This window comes from Apteryx rowi, unplaced genomic scaffold (assembly GCF_003343035.1).
Source record: "Apteryx rowi isolate R43461 unplaced genomic scaffold, aptRow1 scaffold_37, whole genome shotgun sequence".
Classification (NCBI taxonomy): Eukaryota; Metazoa; Chordata; class Aves; order Apterygiformes; family Apterygidae; genus Apteryx; species Apteryx rowi.
Window position 1 is genome coordinate 920,020 of NW_020450196.1, and position 15,203 is coordinate 935,222.

Sequence of the window (15,203 nt, forward strand, 5' to 3'; positions counted from 1 at the left end):
TTTTTTAATGTATAATTTGTTCTGTATAAAAATACTGCTTTCTAATTAGCATAGCATGACTGCAGTTTGGGGAGAATGGTACCTAAGGTGAAAAGCACTTTCTGTGCAAAGCAAGCATGTGGCATATTTGCATACTAATTCTGGAGCACTGGGGAGCACAGTGTTGACAGCACCTCTGGCTAGAGTCGGCTGTGCTTGTTAGCTTGGAATTGATGCCAAGCAGTGGGAAGTAAGAATAGAACAGAAGAGTGGAAATGGTGGGCTGAGGTGGATAGGCAAGGAAGAGTAAGAGGAGGTAATAGTGGCTGTGATGTGGCAACCACATCAACAGTTATTGCTGATTATTCATATACGTGTACTCACGTGTACTCCGCTCAGTGTATGCTCAGAGTATGGTGAGTAGCATAACTCTGACTGTCTGTAGTGGGAGGCAAATCATTTTCTGTTTCCGGAAGCCTGATATATCTAAGCATTGTTAATAAATTGTACTTCCAAAGAGGAATACAACCCCAAAAAGGCAAAGGTGTCATGAGTAGGTGATCTCTGGATTATAAGCCTCTAAACATTTCTCTGGTGATGTTTGTGTGTCTCTATTAGTCTGTGTAGGAGATGTAAGCTTTAAAGTTTAAGTGCTCTGAATTATATCTTACTTGAATGCCTAAACTAGAAGGTCTGCATACTTCTGAGTTACTAATACAAATTGAATTTACTCTTGACTATAAAAGCCAAGGATGGAGCAGTCAGAGCTCCAGGACTTTATCTCTGTTAAGAGATACTAAACGGAAGTTTCATCATAATTTACACTAGGATCTAAATCATGCCTTTATTCTCAATGTCCATGCTTATGTTCAGATCAGTTCAAATGTGGTTGTGTCTTTATTGTGTCTTTTTTTCCCCAAGGCTTATTCATCATGATGACTGCCTAGACAGAAATCTCTATCCCTTGCTAATCAAGAAACACTGGTTATGTACCAGAAAATGCTTTGTGTGCAAAATGTATACAGCCAGGTATGCTGCATTCTCCATCCCTTTAAAATGTCTTCTTCAAGAAATCTTTCTAGGTGCCTCTACTAACTTTTTAAAAAATCAAAGCTCTGTGTGTATTTGTGATATGCTAAAATTCTTAAATATCAGAATACTATCTTAATCTGATCTAAATATCAGATCTTCAGGCAGGTTGTCCTCTCCCAGCCCTGGAAAAGGTCTCTTGCTGGAAGTATTCGCTGTGAGATGATTTAAGATGATCGAAAGWACTGGGTTCTTTCTGCATGCATAAAGCTAGGTTCTTGATCAGTTGCTTACTTTTGAAAATCTTGCTGCTGGGAGAAAATGCTGCATTTTCCCTTGTGACAGGACGCATAATTCAAATTCTTTTGCCAGAAACCTTACAGAGCTTTCATGAAATCCAATGTATATGTAGAGAGAAGTTTGAATCTGTGCAACTTAAAATCTCCAGATTTTACTGTATTATGTTAGAAGACGGCATATAGCTTCCCCCCACTCCCTTGACAGAAATTCATGCTCTCCGCATGAAAGCTCTGGCCTTACAGCTTGAAGGAACTTTGTGATGCACAGATTTTCTGCAGTTAAAGGAACGGAATGTGAACTTGGTGCTCCTTCTGGTATTTGATGCTATTTACATAGACATAAGAAAGCCCATCATTAGATACAGTAGAAATCACTCTCAGGGAGTTCTACGGACTTAACTAGGCTCCCTGATTTCACAGAATTCTAGATGAGTTATTTCCAAAAGCACCTGCTGCCCTTTTTTCTGTAGGGCAGCTTGCACTCTGCCTCAGTTTGACAAAGCAGTTGTATTCTGTTATCTTACTTGTTTGGCCTTAGTCTTCCCTGGAATCAGGCAAAGAACCAATTGCCATCATGGTGGGAGCCCATCCTAGTGTGCTTAGCAGAGCCCCTAGGATGCCTTCACAGGTGGCTGTAATTTGTGAGGCATTTGGCCATAAGGGGAGGTGGAGACAAAGGGTCAGTGTGGGGGGAAGATGGAACGGGGAAGGCATTACCAGAGGTGATGTAAATGCATTAAATTAAACCCAGGATTAAGCACTAAGCTTATGTGGGGAGATGCTAACCCATGGATAGCCAGAGCTGCTTTGGCTGGCTGTCCTGCCTGTTCTAATCTGTGCAGATAGCATCTTTAATCGCTAGAGGCCTTGAGCTGTCAGGGCCTCCGAGTGCTACCATAAATTGCTTGGAGACATGACAGCCCATCCTTGTGCTGGCAGCTGTGTTTGTGTTAACTTCACTGCTTGCTTGGGTGTGCAGCAATCTTCTCTTTGTCTTGCCTGCATCATCCAGACCCTTCCTGTATCCCTCCAAATGGGTTTGGTTCTTGTTCAGAGTAGTTTGAGACAGTTGCAAATCTACTCCATATCAAAGGCTCTTCTTTTAAGGGTAAACAGATTTATTTTTGACTTAAATTGCCACAGGGTGGACAGGGGCTTCCTGTAAGCAATTCTTTTTGGTTACTCACTGTACCAGCTAGGCAGGTTTGAGGAGTTCCCCAGAAAATGCTACTGTAAGCTGTGTAAAATAGCAGTTGGGATTGACACAGACTGGGTGGGGAGTTTGGAAAGAAGCTGTATGCTTGGGGTGGGAGGTGTGCAACCTACATAGGACCTGGTCATTATAACTTTGTAACTGTTGTTTGCTGTTCACATCCCCAGCTTTGAGTAAAACGTTGAGACATTTGTCATGTATGTCTTAGACTTTCATGGAAAACACCTGTATTTTGTAACCTGCAGGTGGGTAACCAACAAAGACAGTCTGGCACCAGAGGATCCTTGTTTCTTCTGTGATGTTTGTTTTCGAATGCTCCATTATGATGCGGAAGGCAATAAACTGGGGGAGTTTCTTGCATACCCTTATGTTGATCCTGGGATTTTCAACTAGAGCTGACATCAGCCAGAATGAATTCAGTGAGATGCATCGATGAATCTGTTGCTGTGGCTGTCAAAACCACCAAACAGCTTTAGTGTTTTGACTGCTGGCTTTTGGGTTAGGCTTTTATGCCTCTCCTCTGAGGTGGAAGGAGCCCTTTGCACTTGAAGTCTTTCTGGTATGCTTCTTTTCTGAACAATAAATAAAAGTGTGATTATAAAAGATGTTACAGATGTTAGCATGGAACAAATGTGCTCAGACATGCACTTTATTTTAATAAAATATATTTTTTAATATGCTTTGACTACAGTAGCATAGTTTGGAGATTACAGCCTTTGAAAATCAGTATGTTTAAAGAGTACCTTGCAGAAGCGGTCAGTTTCTTGAGAAATTCTGCATATTCAGGTCTCTGTTAACTTCAAAGGATGAGAGCGTGGTCTTTAGACATCTTGCCTTGAAAACTCAGGCAGTTGTCAGCTCTGAACAAGGGTGGTAGCAGTGCACTGAATTGGTTGAGAGGAGAATGCATTCGAAGAGATAGGTCAAAGTGCCAATTAATTTCTAGATCTTTCCTTCAAATGGAGGGTACTTGTTTATGTAAGCTACTGTTGTCTTTGCCTTCTGACTGTGAGGACTGACCTTGTGAAGATTAAAATACACTTCACTGATTACTGAATTGTAGTCTGCCTTTCAAATAACTTGGTTAACAGTGTTTACAATGTATGCAGTTTTAACAGTTTATGAAGTAGTGTAATTGTGTACTTCTCCTTTTTTAGTATCATTACTAAACTATTGTTTTAATATCGTTTAGTATCGTTCTGTTTGTTATTTTAAGTCTTGTTATTTTTATTAAAATGTGACCAATTTGTACTTATTCTGATAATTTGATGTTATGCTGAAACACTGCTTGCCACAGCAGAATATACTTACCTAGTGTATTGCTTTTTAAAGTTGTCTGGAATTCAGAGTGATTCAGTGGAGATTTTTCCTGTTTAGGGAAGCTAGTAACGCTAACTGCTTTTCTTGTGCAAACTAGAGATAGTTCTCAAAAAAAAAAAAAAAATTGTGCTTAATGTAAAAGACGGCTTACTATGATAACCTGCGTATAGAACCACATTTGAGAAACTGAATTCTACTACCTAGATCCTGTGATCACAAATCATGCAAATGGCTACTTGATTATTTTAGATGTCTTGAAACAAAAGTGTTTCAAACATTTGCAGGACTCAGTTTATCACTGAGATAGGACTGCTTTCCAGTGGTATATTAAGGCATGTGAATATATACCTGTGCTGCTTTTTTTTTTTTTTTTTTTTTAAAGACAAGAAAAAGAGAATATGAAAAAAAACACATCACCTTTAACTCAGTCAGCTGTTGGTCTGCTTACTTTGAAAACAAAGTAGTGAACCTAGCGCTTACAACAGAAAGTAGCGAGATATGTGATAGCTTTTCGTCTGTGTGATAGTCGTTTAGGAGTCTGTGGAAAAGTGAGTGCCCTGCTTGCCACACCAAATGTTGGAAGTGTAACTACTAGGGGAAGGCCCTTACTGGGAATAAATTATACCCACTATTTAGTATTCTAGCTCAGTTACTTATACAAAGCTCTTTTAAGATTTTCATAGTTGCTGTCTAGAAGTTAAATCTGTAAAGATAGGAATAGCTAACACATTTGAGGTATTTAGGCTTTATCTGCTATTCTGTCTCTCTTCAAGCTCAACTGCCTTGTGGTGTTATAAAAGCTTCTTAAAAAATCCACTAGAGTACAACCCTGACTGCAACTTTAATATTTCCCTCATCAGTTGCTACTCTTATCTTCCCGCCTCCATCCCCTTCAGCTGTCCCTTGTTAACCTATGGGCTGTCCAGTCCTCTTGGGCATTGGAACTGTGATCAGATAGACAGCTGGTGTAATTTCTAAAGCTATTGTTTGGTTGTTTGGTAGCTTATCATGCTGAATTCTAAGAAGGCCAGCAGTAGGTTTTTAGGCTTTGTTTTTTAGCAGTAGGGGAAGGGGAAACAGGAGAAATCCAAAATGTGAATTTAATTTTTAACTAGACTAATTTACCCCTGTATGCTATCCTTCACCCAAGCCATTTACCTTCTTTCCAATAAAAAGTTATGGTCAAAGATGTTTCAAAATCGCTTTATCTGCAGGTTAAGAAATCTTGTGTGGGCCAGTTCTAATACGGGAAAGAGAAGCTGGCGACAGTTCTCAATGTGGGCAGTGAGTGTATCTGTGCTTAACTACAAAATGGGGAAGAGCTCATCTTAGAAGCTGCTGTATGGTGTGTTCTGGTTCCATTTCATATTGAGTGATTCTGCTAAAATGACAAATGAAACAAAAAGGTTGCAATAAATAACAGTTTTTAAAGATCCTTTAATTCCCAGGAGCTGGCACAGGACAGCTGGATCTGGTTTTGATTTAATGTTTCCTTCTGTGAATGAGTCCTCTGAGTGAAATCCACTATTGGACCCAGATGCCCATTCATAATTAAATTTCTGTGACACCAGCTGAGTATTTGTGCTTTGGATACTTGTTAAATGCTGCTAGCATTTAAATGATCACAATTTCAAAGTAGGCTTATTACTATATGATGAAAAAAAGACTTCTTTTAATAATCTGTCTATATGCTTTTAGAAAAGAAAAAAAAAAAGGAAGAACAGCAGTTCCTTTTCTTATGCCTTATTAAAATGAACTGGATATAAGGGGATGTAACTTGGAAATATTTGGAGTCATATTCAAATGAAATTTTAAGGACCCTGCCTGCTGGCATGTACAGATTTGTGTCTGCACTTACTTAGAAGAAAAAAGGCTGGAGTATTAAAAACTAGTTGAGGCCAGGCATAACTATATACTAAAGAAGTGACTAGTAAAAAGCTCTTTGAATGATCTTTTTATCCATCTATAAGAATTTTTTTCTAAGGGGAAAAGTAGTGTGCTGAAAATTTTTCTTGAACATTTCCAAAACAAATTCAAAAGCATGGAGTTACAGCACTCTAAAATGCTTAGCTAGGCAGAAGTCCTCTCCCTCCCTGCCTTCCACCTCCACCCCCACCCCCAAAAAAGAAGACGTTAACCTGAATTTCTGGTTTTGGCTTTTTGTTTTGAGCTTTTGAAAGGCCTGGTAATTTGGCAGTGTGAACCATTATAACTTACCCCAAACTTCCAAACAGTCTTGGAGTTTCTCTCCTAATAAAAGCTTAGCAGTGCCGGTGAGACAGAACACTGTTTATTGTGTTGAAGAAAAGAGGAGGCCCCTCTGATTTTACTGCTGGTGTAAAGTTATAAAGCAAAATGTGATTTGTATAGACAGCATCACTTAGCAAGTGCTACCTGGGCATTTTTAACACTGTCACAACGACCTCTATGCACTTGAATGACAAAACACTGTGCAGCCCTGCTGAGTTGTTTGAGCTGTAATAAACTTTGGAAGTAGGAGTCACTGCTGTCAAAACTGGTCCCACTTCAAGTTTTATGTGTTAACCGTGTCTTGTCCCCTTTCTGCAAAAAGAAACCGCATGGTTCCTTGGGAGACTACCAAAGTTTGACTTACCTACCTGGTTCTTGGCTCACGGAAGTGGTATTTATATCTTTCTTGAGACACAGCTCTTGGAGAGGATTGGTCAAGATGCTTAAGCATCCTGAAAAGAGATGGTCATTCTTGGAGTTGATGAGATTCTGTGATTTTAAGGTATTTCCTCCTGGTTTGTAATTCAGACAGTAAATGGGCAGTAAAAGCCTGAGCACCTGAATGGATAGCGTGTTACAGTGTCTTGCAGTGTACAAGGAGAGTTTCATCTTTGTCTTCATCTCAGTTCTTTTCAGCAGTGGAACAGCTGCCCCTGTTAGGCAGTTGCAAAACACAGATGTGTGTTAGCTCACTACACTTTCTCCTAGTTAGACTGAAAACAAGATATCTAGCATGCTTGTGAAATACACAAGGCTTCTTTTTTGGTTAGAAGGCCTTGGGTATAAAGCAAAGGTAAACATCATATACTGCCTATGTGAGAATTTCCATTTATTGTGAGTTAAGATCTTTATAGAAAGACTTTTGTGGGAGAAACATGTTCTTTTACTTTCCTAAGGCACTAAAATACATTTTGTGACTAGTTGTGTGTAGAAGTATGCAAATTCTATTCTGCAATAACCACCTGGATTGGGAAGCTGAAAGAGAATGCTCTTGTCTGTTGATCTAGCTGTAGAGATGTTTGTCCCCTTAACAGTAGTCTGTTGTAAAACACTGCAGATGATTGCTGCAACTCAAGATTTGTGAAAGCCAAACATCATGACTACCTGCCAAGAAGAACTTCAGACTGGGAGCTGTCATGGCTATCGTTATTCCAGGTTTGACTCAAGGTACAGTCTTCAAGAGCTGTAAGCTGTTGAATTTTGTTATGCAAGCACTTTCCATTTTGTTATACAAATATATAATCGTTACGCCTGTGAAGAGCCTTGCCAACAAACTTAGTGTTTAGTTTTGTAACTACTTGCATGTTTTTTTCCTGGGGGAGGGGAGGGTGCAAGGAGCTTCATATATGCAAAATCTAACTATATTGATGCAAACTAAAACTCTTTTCCATGCTGAGGTTTAACTTCCAATAATCACATAAGTGGATTCTGCTCTGTAAATACARGCTTCAATATTTAAATCATTAACCTTTTTAAAGGCCTGTAGCTTGAGAGTTTAGTTTCTCAAGGCAGCCAGCCTTACTATAAAGTGCTACTGTAATTCAGTGTGTTGATTTTAGTAGCAAGTTAAGTCCTGCAAGTTTATATTTGAAGGTCTTGTGCAAAATAATTAGCAGAATGAAGGCCAGTACAGCATGTTTTGCATTAACTAGTATGGTGATTCAACTCTGAAGTGTTTTAAGCTTAAAAACCAAATAGGTTTTACTGAGTGGTAACTGGATCAAGGTGTATGTGCAGAAATAGATGAGCCCATCCTTCAATCCAGCTGCCTCCTGGGGTTTTTGTAGTTTGGAAGAACTCTTTTTTATAAGCTGTTTGGATGACTGGCTATGGATGTCATAGTTGTAACTTACGTATCTTCTCTACCTGTGCCTCTTGACCCCCAAGTTGTTTTCAGTCTGAGCCTTATAGAATCCATGAAACATACTAAAGAAAGGATATCATCAGGGGACTTGCATTTAATACGTGAGGGCCTCTTCCTTTCTTGGAATATGCAAATCAGTATATTAAAACAGCAGAACTTTGTATATGAGGTGTGTTTTTTATTTTTTTATGCCACTGTAAATTTTGTACAAAAAGTCATTTATGAGCATGCTTCTCTGAGCAAGATGGAAGCTTTCCCTGGACACTCTTCACAGCTCTTTCCCTCTTTGGTTAAGACAGTGGTAAAGACAGAATACAGAGTTTGCAACTTAGGACAGGAAGGTGGTAGTTATCAGTACAGATAAATACATGTATATGTGCTTCTATCCCCTGACATAGAACAAACAATTATAAAAAGCTGGTAGTGGAGTACTATGGAAGGGTAGGGGTGAAAACATCTTTGCAAATATAAAACCTAAACTACTAGGTGTAGTGAATTAGCCTTTAGAAGGCATGCAGAGTATTCTAATATTAAGAAGCTTGGTGTATAAATGCAGTAAAACAGGCATCTAAATTCAACTGCTGGCAAGTAGTGCTGTTTAATGTATAATGTAATTACCAAACCATAATCTTAACCTAGTCTTAATATCACAGCCAGTTTATAGATTAATGAAGCTTAAACAAGTGTAATAGGTTCTGGTAAGGACAACATACAATAATGGCATCCAGGTGTACCACTACACCAGTGGTCTGTTAAGAGTTAGTCAAACTACTTCAAACAGGCATTAGCAGCAGCCTATCTATAGTAGGTTCATGTTGCACACATGGTCCCAGGAGGAGTGGCATATTTAGCAGAAAAAAACACCTTCACAGATTCTGGCAAAGTTAAACGCAATCAATGCAATAGGTAGTGCAAACTAGCAAAGGTGACTAAATAACCAGTCTTTGTCAAAGAACAGCATTTTTAAACAATAAATTTAGGACTGATTGTCCAGTAAATACCAGATACTAGAGTTCTGGACTGAGGCCTTTTTATCCTTTTTTCTGCCTCTCTGGTCACTAGTGAGGGTTATTTTTGGTTGCTGTTTTGAACATACTTGTGAAGAGAAGAGGAGGCTGGGCTATGACCCTGAAATAAGATTAGTGTGTGGTTTGCTTTTCTGGCCTACTATTAGAAAGAAGAACACGGACAGCGCTACAAAGATGTCGTTTTGTCTCTTCAGAATTAGGAGAAGGAGAACAAGGAGAAGTTACTTTAGAATATGTAGTACTGGACTTCAGTGCTGCCCCCCCCCCCCAAAAAAAAAAGCATTAATCTCAAAATAATTGTCATCTTCAGCTTCTGGAAAACAGGAAAGTTTCAGAGCAGTACTAAATGAATTAGAACTTCACCTGGCCTAGTTCATGAGATACGCAGGATTGAAATTGCTTGTTTCCTATTACTGAATAGCTAATTGTAGTTAAGTGGCAAGTTTAGCMCTACTGTAAAAGCAGAACAACAAAGAGGTAAGGATTGTATGAATCTGTTGAAATTGAGATGGAAAAAAAATTGTATTAGATGCCATCCACAGCAGTCTGTATGCCTTGTTTTATGTGTAAGCAGAAGTCCTCTTTCCTCATAATGCTATGGTAAGAAGCAGACAGGCTGCCTGAAGATGCTGTGGCAGTTTTACAAGGCTCATCAACAAGAAATAATCTGACTTTCCATTACTTGATACAATTCTGTTTTGGTGGTTCTAGAATACTAAAAGTTTTTATTGTTGAGTTGTTGGTGTGAGTTAAACCATCACAAGCACTGGTCTGAAGGTGTAGTCATATTTTTCTGCTGCTACCTTGAAGGTGATACAATACAAGGCAACTAATTTCTAACCTGGTTATCCTCTGTCAAATACTATTTTTTAGTCACATACAAATTTCTCCTAGGTCTGATGTTAAGGCAAGCTTTGTGTTTCATGAGCAACTTTTCAGTATAGTTCAAGCATATCTCATGCCTTTCATGCCTTTTAGAAACTTCCCTTAAAATTCTTCAACACTGTTTCTGTAAAACTAAAGTTACAAATTCGCAAGTTAATGCCATGGCCAAGCTCTTCTTTCAAAATTGAAACTAAAAACAGGTAGTTATAGTCCATATGAATATGTTAGTTCATATAACTTACTAAGAGCCAATTTCCTTACATCAGTTTAAATTCTTTAATTTTAGAAACTGCTCAAGACAGTGTTTTCCAGCCAATGTTTATCAACAGGTTCAGTGAAAACACCAGTTGTCTAGAATACTTACTATATGAAAAGCAAACCATGAAAAGTCACATAGCAGTAAATTGGCACAATGAGTTTTGCAAGAACAGAACTAAACTTCTTTAAAAAAGTGATCAAGTATACTCATACATTAACATTTTAACAGCTACAAAAATGCTGCTTCCAACTCCTACAAAACACAGTGAAAAGACATCCTGACAAGTGTTGAAAAACTATGCACAAACAGGTCAGTATTACAGAATGGGAGGTTTTATACAAATGAAGCAATTAGGCAGTTAAAAGTATTTACACTTTTTCCTGCTATTAACTAGACAAACATACAGTAGTCAGATAAAAATATACTACAACTCTAATTCATGTAACATATAAGCATTTGTTTTCTAAATGGAATTTTTTCTTCATGTTTTGAAATGTGTTACCTGTTAATACTGGATGAAACTATTGGCAGAAGTGTTTAAGTACTTTTAAAACCAAGATTAAAGGGGCTTTTATTCCACAAAATTTAACATTAAAATACTATGCTTATAAAATTATTTAAAACTTTCAGCAGTCTATAGATTTCAAATGCAAAACTTAAGAATCTTTTTTAATCTTATTTAAAAAAAACCACTCCAGTTGTGTCATTTTTCAAAGGCAGATTCTTTTGATGGTTTTTCAAGCTCTCTCTCTTCACCAGATGTCCTAGAAATACAGTAAAGCAACATTAATAACCATGTAAAAAAAAGCTAAGAGCAAGTCTTATTCTAGATGACATGAGTTTACTAGAATAAGTGATGCGCATGTATATTCATCAGTAGATGAAGTCTGGAGAAATGACGCAGTTAGCAATGCCAACTGTCTACCTTTTCTCTGAGGATGACTGCCCTAAACATTAAGGTAAGCCGGCAGTGATTGATATTGCAGTAATGTAACACCAACTTGTGAATGGCAGTCATTCAGAGGTTGATTTCTGTTCCATTCAGGTGTCTCTCCTTAGTCTGCTGCCAGATATATGTTAGCTCATGTGAAAAAAGCACCCTGGCTTTTTTTCATGTGAGAGATGCACATTTAACATTCATTACCAATTGTGACTTTTCTTAGTACCATGGGAAAATTCAACATGTGCCCCAAACTTTAAGAAAGTAACCCAAGGAAGCAGTATATACCCCTGTCAACACAGAACAGAAAGTGGTTCTTAAGCACCAATCACTCTGGACATACTAAGTTATGCAATTCCATGGTCTTCCAAAATTATTAAATTATTACATCTTCAGAAAGGTATGAAAATGTCTCCTCTCTAACAAAAACAGTAAAGGTACAGTGCTACTTACAGTTCAGAACTGAGACAGCTGTGTAATTTGAGATATTTGCAAATCATTTGCTTAGATGCAGTGGGGAAACTGTTGTAATGTTTTGTATGTTCATGATTTGTTCATATTTAATTTGCCTACCAGTATCTCTCCTTTAAACAACTTAATACTGCAAATAAAAATGTATGAAAAACAATGAATGTAAGCTATTATATGATGGACAGAAATACCAGACTGGGCTTGCCTGAATTTAGAACAGGTATGTGGATGCGCTTCTCAACATGCAAGGTATTAAGAGGTGATTCAAATGTCTTGGTTTAAGCAAGACAGCTCTGTTTTATGTGTACTGTTTGATAACAGATGTAAGCTAGGCCCAAAGAAAGTGCTCTCAAGTAGTCATACAAGAGTTAACAAACTGGATTGATTTCTGCTTAGATAAGCCAAAGAACGCATTAGGAGAATGTAGACTTCAAGCCAGTGTGAACACCACACCCATTAAAGAGATAAATGTTTATTAGCAGAATTTGACGCCCCCACTAGCTCATTCATGGAAGATATACCACAAGTTTTACAGGTATAAATGCAGTTACTGAAATATTAAAAATTTAAATTGACTTGCCTATAAGTTGCTTTTTTGAGACACTGTATTAAACAGCCTGTTCCAGGCATGATGTGCAAGTATCTGAAGTGTCTGCCTTTAGATTGTTTTGACCAATATCCACTGGAGTGTCATGTATGCACCCAAATATCCTTATTCTTTCAATTGCAAATATAAAAGGCAAACTGACTGAGTGTGTCTCTTTGCCACTGCAAAATCCAACTGTTGTCAGGTTCTGCAGGAACAAGGAAGGGAGCAGGCTGTGAAAAGTTTTACCTCGGAGAACCAGTTCTTAAATAGTCATTTATTTTCAAATGCTTGACCAAATATTCCATACTGAACTGCTTTACTGAACTGTTACTGATTTCAAATACCTCAGGTGTTGCACTGCATTAATACTGTATTGTATTTTGGCCAAGTCATCTATTTAAGCAGTGTACTATGTTGCATAACTTGGGTTGAGCACCTATGCTTATCCCTTAATTATACRCCTTTAACATGCTACTCATTCAGGCAGAATGAGAATTTGACATTCTTATCACCAGCTGAAGACTCCCAAGTACCACTTCTGAAAGCTGTACAGTCAGAAAGCAGTAGTTCCAAGGCTACCTCTCAGCAAAAATCAAACTTATATTCCTCAAAAAAAAAAAAAAAAGTAACTTTACTCTATTGTAAATAATAGTCAATATTCCACTAATCGGTACAGTTTTAACTTGGCAGACAGCCAAAAGAATGCTGGGCAACTGCAGGTTCTTCTGGCCTGGTTTCAGAAGTATGAGAACAGTGAGGAAAGGAAAGCTTTCTTCAGCAGATACAGCTGGACAAAAAGAATCCATGATCACAAAGTGCAGAGATGCTCAGAGAAAATTAATTAGCACTGCAACAAAACAGTTCAGCTCAAAGTTGATTTTAGGCCTCTCCCTCATTTCTTCACAAAATTCTGTTAAGTATTCCATATGTTCCACAAGAGAGATTGGTTTCTCTTTCTTGTTTACAAAGTACTAGCTTATAAGGCAGAAGAGAGGGGCACAGAGTTGCTTTTGCAGTGGGGCTAGGTTTAAATATTTACCTCGAGGAAAAAATCAAAGCATTCTTATGGTAAGCATGTCAACTTCTGTAGAACTGTCACACTTACGAGTTCTGAAATTTCACAGGCGTAAGTTCTAGTATGCAGTTTACCTGCATTTGGGCAATTCTATAGCTACATTATAGGAAACTGATCAGAGTAGATGGCTTTGACATTGATTTGAATAAATGATTTTGCAAAACCACGATAAATCCTGCTAGCTTCTGTACAGTTTGATTCAGGCATCCTTTGCTTCCAACTTAGCAACATGGAGTAGTCTAAAATACAGAAAGTGTATACTTTGCTCTGTCTCACTTCAAGCTCTTTTTCCTCCTAACAGGCCATCCCTTAAAATTTCTGCTATGTACACTACAGAAGTGAGTGAAGTAATTTTTAAAGTGTTCATTCAAAACCTGAACAAAATTAACATGCTGTTATTATTTTGTAAAGTTGAGAGGAAACTCTAAAGAAAACAGTAACTAAACATGATTAAGTAATTTAAATCTGTGGATGTTTTATTGTTTTGCTATAGCAGAACAAATCCTTGTTCAGTAGTTAACTCACTTTTTCTTACTGCCAACTTCATGCTTATCTTTCTTTTCCTCAGTGTTCTCTCCATTGTGTTGAGATTGGTTGGTGTCTTGAGTTTCAGACCCTCCATTCAGTACCTTGGAACCTTTAAAATTAAAGGAGAGGGAAAAACAGTACTGCAGAAAGCAAAACTGTGGTAGACCCAAAGAATTTCTCTACTGTTTGTCATCAACTCCAACACTACAAATGTTTTTTTCTCTGATCTTGATACCTAGCTGCTGAAACAATATAAAAAGCAAGAACTGATATGGTTTCAACTTCTGAAAATTCCATCTGCCTAGCCTCCTCCCATGATTTTTCTTATGTAAAATGAAGTGATCGGCATATATATTTCAAGAGATTCCTGGTTCTTTCTGTGTTTTGCCAGACTACAGATAATAAGACTAATGCTTATTTATATGCCAAGCAGTAAGAAAATAGCACATAGGCAGCAATAAGTTTTTTTTATTCTGTAGCCCAGTCAAGACAACTTTTGGAAATTTCTAATACTTCAACTGGGAGAAGTTACTAGTTCCATGGATCCTCACTTATTTTCAACTCTAATGAATATGTATATAATCAAAATATGACAGTTTATCTATAAATTAAATAGGTTAAGTGTTTAACAGTAACTGTGATATCTATCTGAAGATTAAACATATCCATCATGCAGTTGTCATAAGCATGAAAACAATATACTGTGTAGTTGTATTTAGTTAACTCAAAGCAGGAATATTTATCTTTAATTACTATGAAGAATAAATGTTTTGCTCTTATTACAAACGAGTGAATTTTGAGTGAATTATTGTGGAATGTCACTCTAGGTTTAAGTCAGAATTGACACTCCATTTTATTCAAAATTACAGGTTTACAAAAAAAAGAAATCTCTATTAAACTACCACGCTACTTCAGGAAAAATACAAAATGCTACTCATCTAAATATTTACAGGCTAAGAAGATAATAAAAAGCAGAAAAATGATGCTCTAGTAGTTAGATCTATTTAGACTTGCTCTAAATCAGTTTGAACTTAATGGCCATGAGAAGTAGTCAATGAAATAATATGAAGGCTATAATCACCTTGTAACAGAGTGATGAAGAATTAGGAATGAAAGTAGCAAATGAATTGCTATTAATTTTATTATTTTATTGTAATTGTGGTACTTGATAAGAATAGTAGAAGTTCAGCAGAATGCAGCAGTTCAGTTTTAAAAAGAACAGAGGACATACCAACATAAGGAACTAGGATTTCTCTTTGTAGCAAATAGAAAACTCCACTTCCCTGAAGTGTCCAGCTACTCTGAATAAGCTCGTTATGCCTCCAACTGACTGATGGACAAAATTGTATTCCAGTGTCTTCTGCTTTACTACGTAGGAAAAACTTGGAGTAGCTTCTTTAGTAAGATCATTCAGTTTGCCGTAAGTCTTTCAGTGTAGATTCTTTATTCAAATACTTAACCATGTCTATCACAG

General features: G+C 37.4%; 2 protein-coding genes across 3 annotated transcripts in view; one reads left to right on the forward strand and one right to left on the reverse strand.

Moving 5' to 3' along the window:
• The window catches only part of SNAPC3 (small nuclear RNA activating complex polypeptide 3), a 30,684-nt gene extending 17,933 nt beyond the window's left edge, over positions 1-12,751 (forward strand). The window contains exons 8-11 of one of the 2 annotated variants that reach the window (XR_003254809.1): positions 901-1,008; positions 2,766-3,079; positions 7,148-7,257; positions 11,007-12,751. Coding sequence is in view for 1 of the 2 variants with exons in the window: in XM_026073549.1 (XP_025929334.1) it covers positions 901-1,008; positions 2,766-2,913 (256 nt within the window). In the remaining variant the exon portion in view is untranslated. Of the gene's footprint in view, positions 1-900; positions 1,009-2,765; positions 4,221-7,147; positions 7,258-11,006 lie in introns of those variants that run through there. The other variant, XM_026073549.1, reaches the window with a different exon arrangement.
• PSIP1 (PC4 and SFRS1 interacting protein 1) overlaps positions 10,120-15,203 on the reverse strand; it is a 35,770-nt gene continuing 30,686 nt past the window's right edge. Inside the window, exons 15-16 of the mRNA XM_026073545.1 lie at positions 13,727-13,838; positions 10,120-10,890 (exon numbers count right to left, since the gene is read on the reverse strand). Coding sequence (XP_025929330.1) covers positions 10,830-10,890; positions 13,727-13,838 — 173 coding nt within the window. The 3' untranslated portion in view covers positions 10,120-10,829. The remainder of the gene's footprint in view (positions 10,891-13,726; positions 13,839-15,203) is intronic.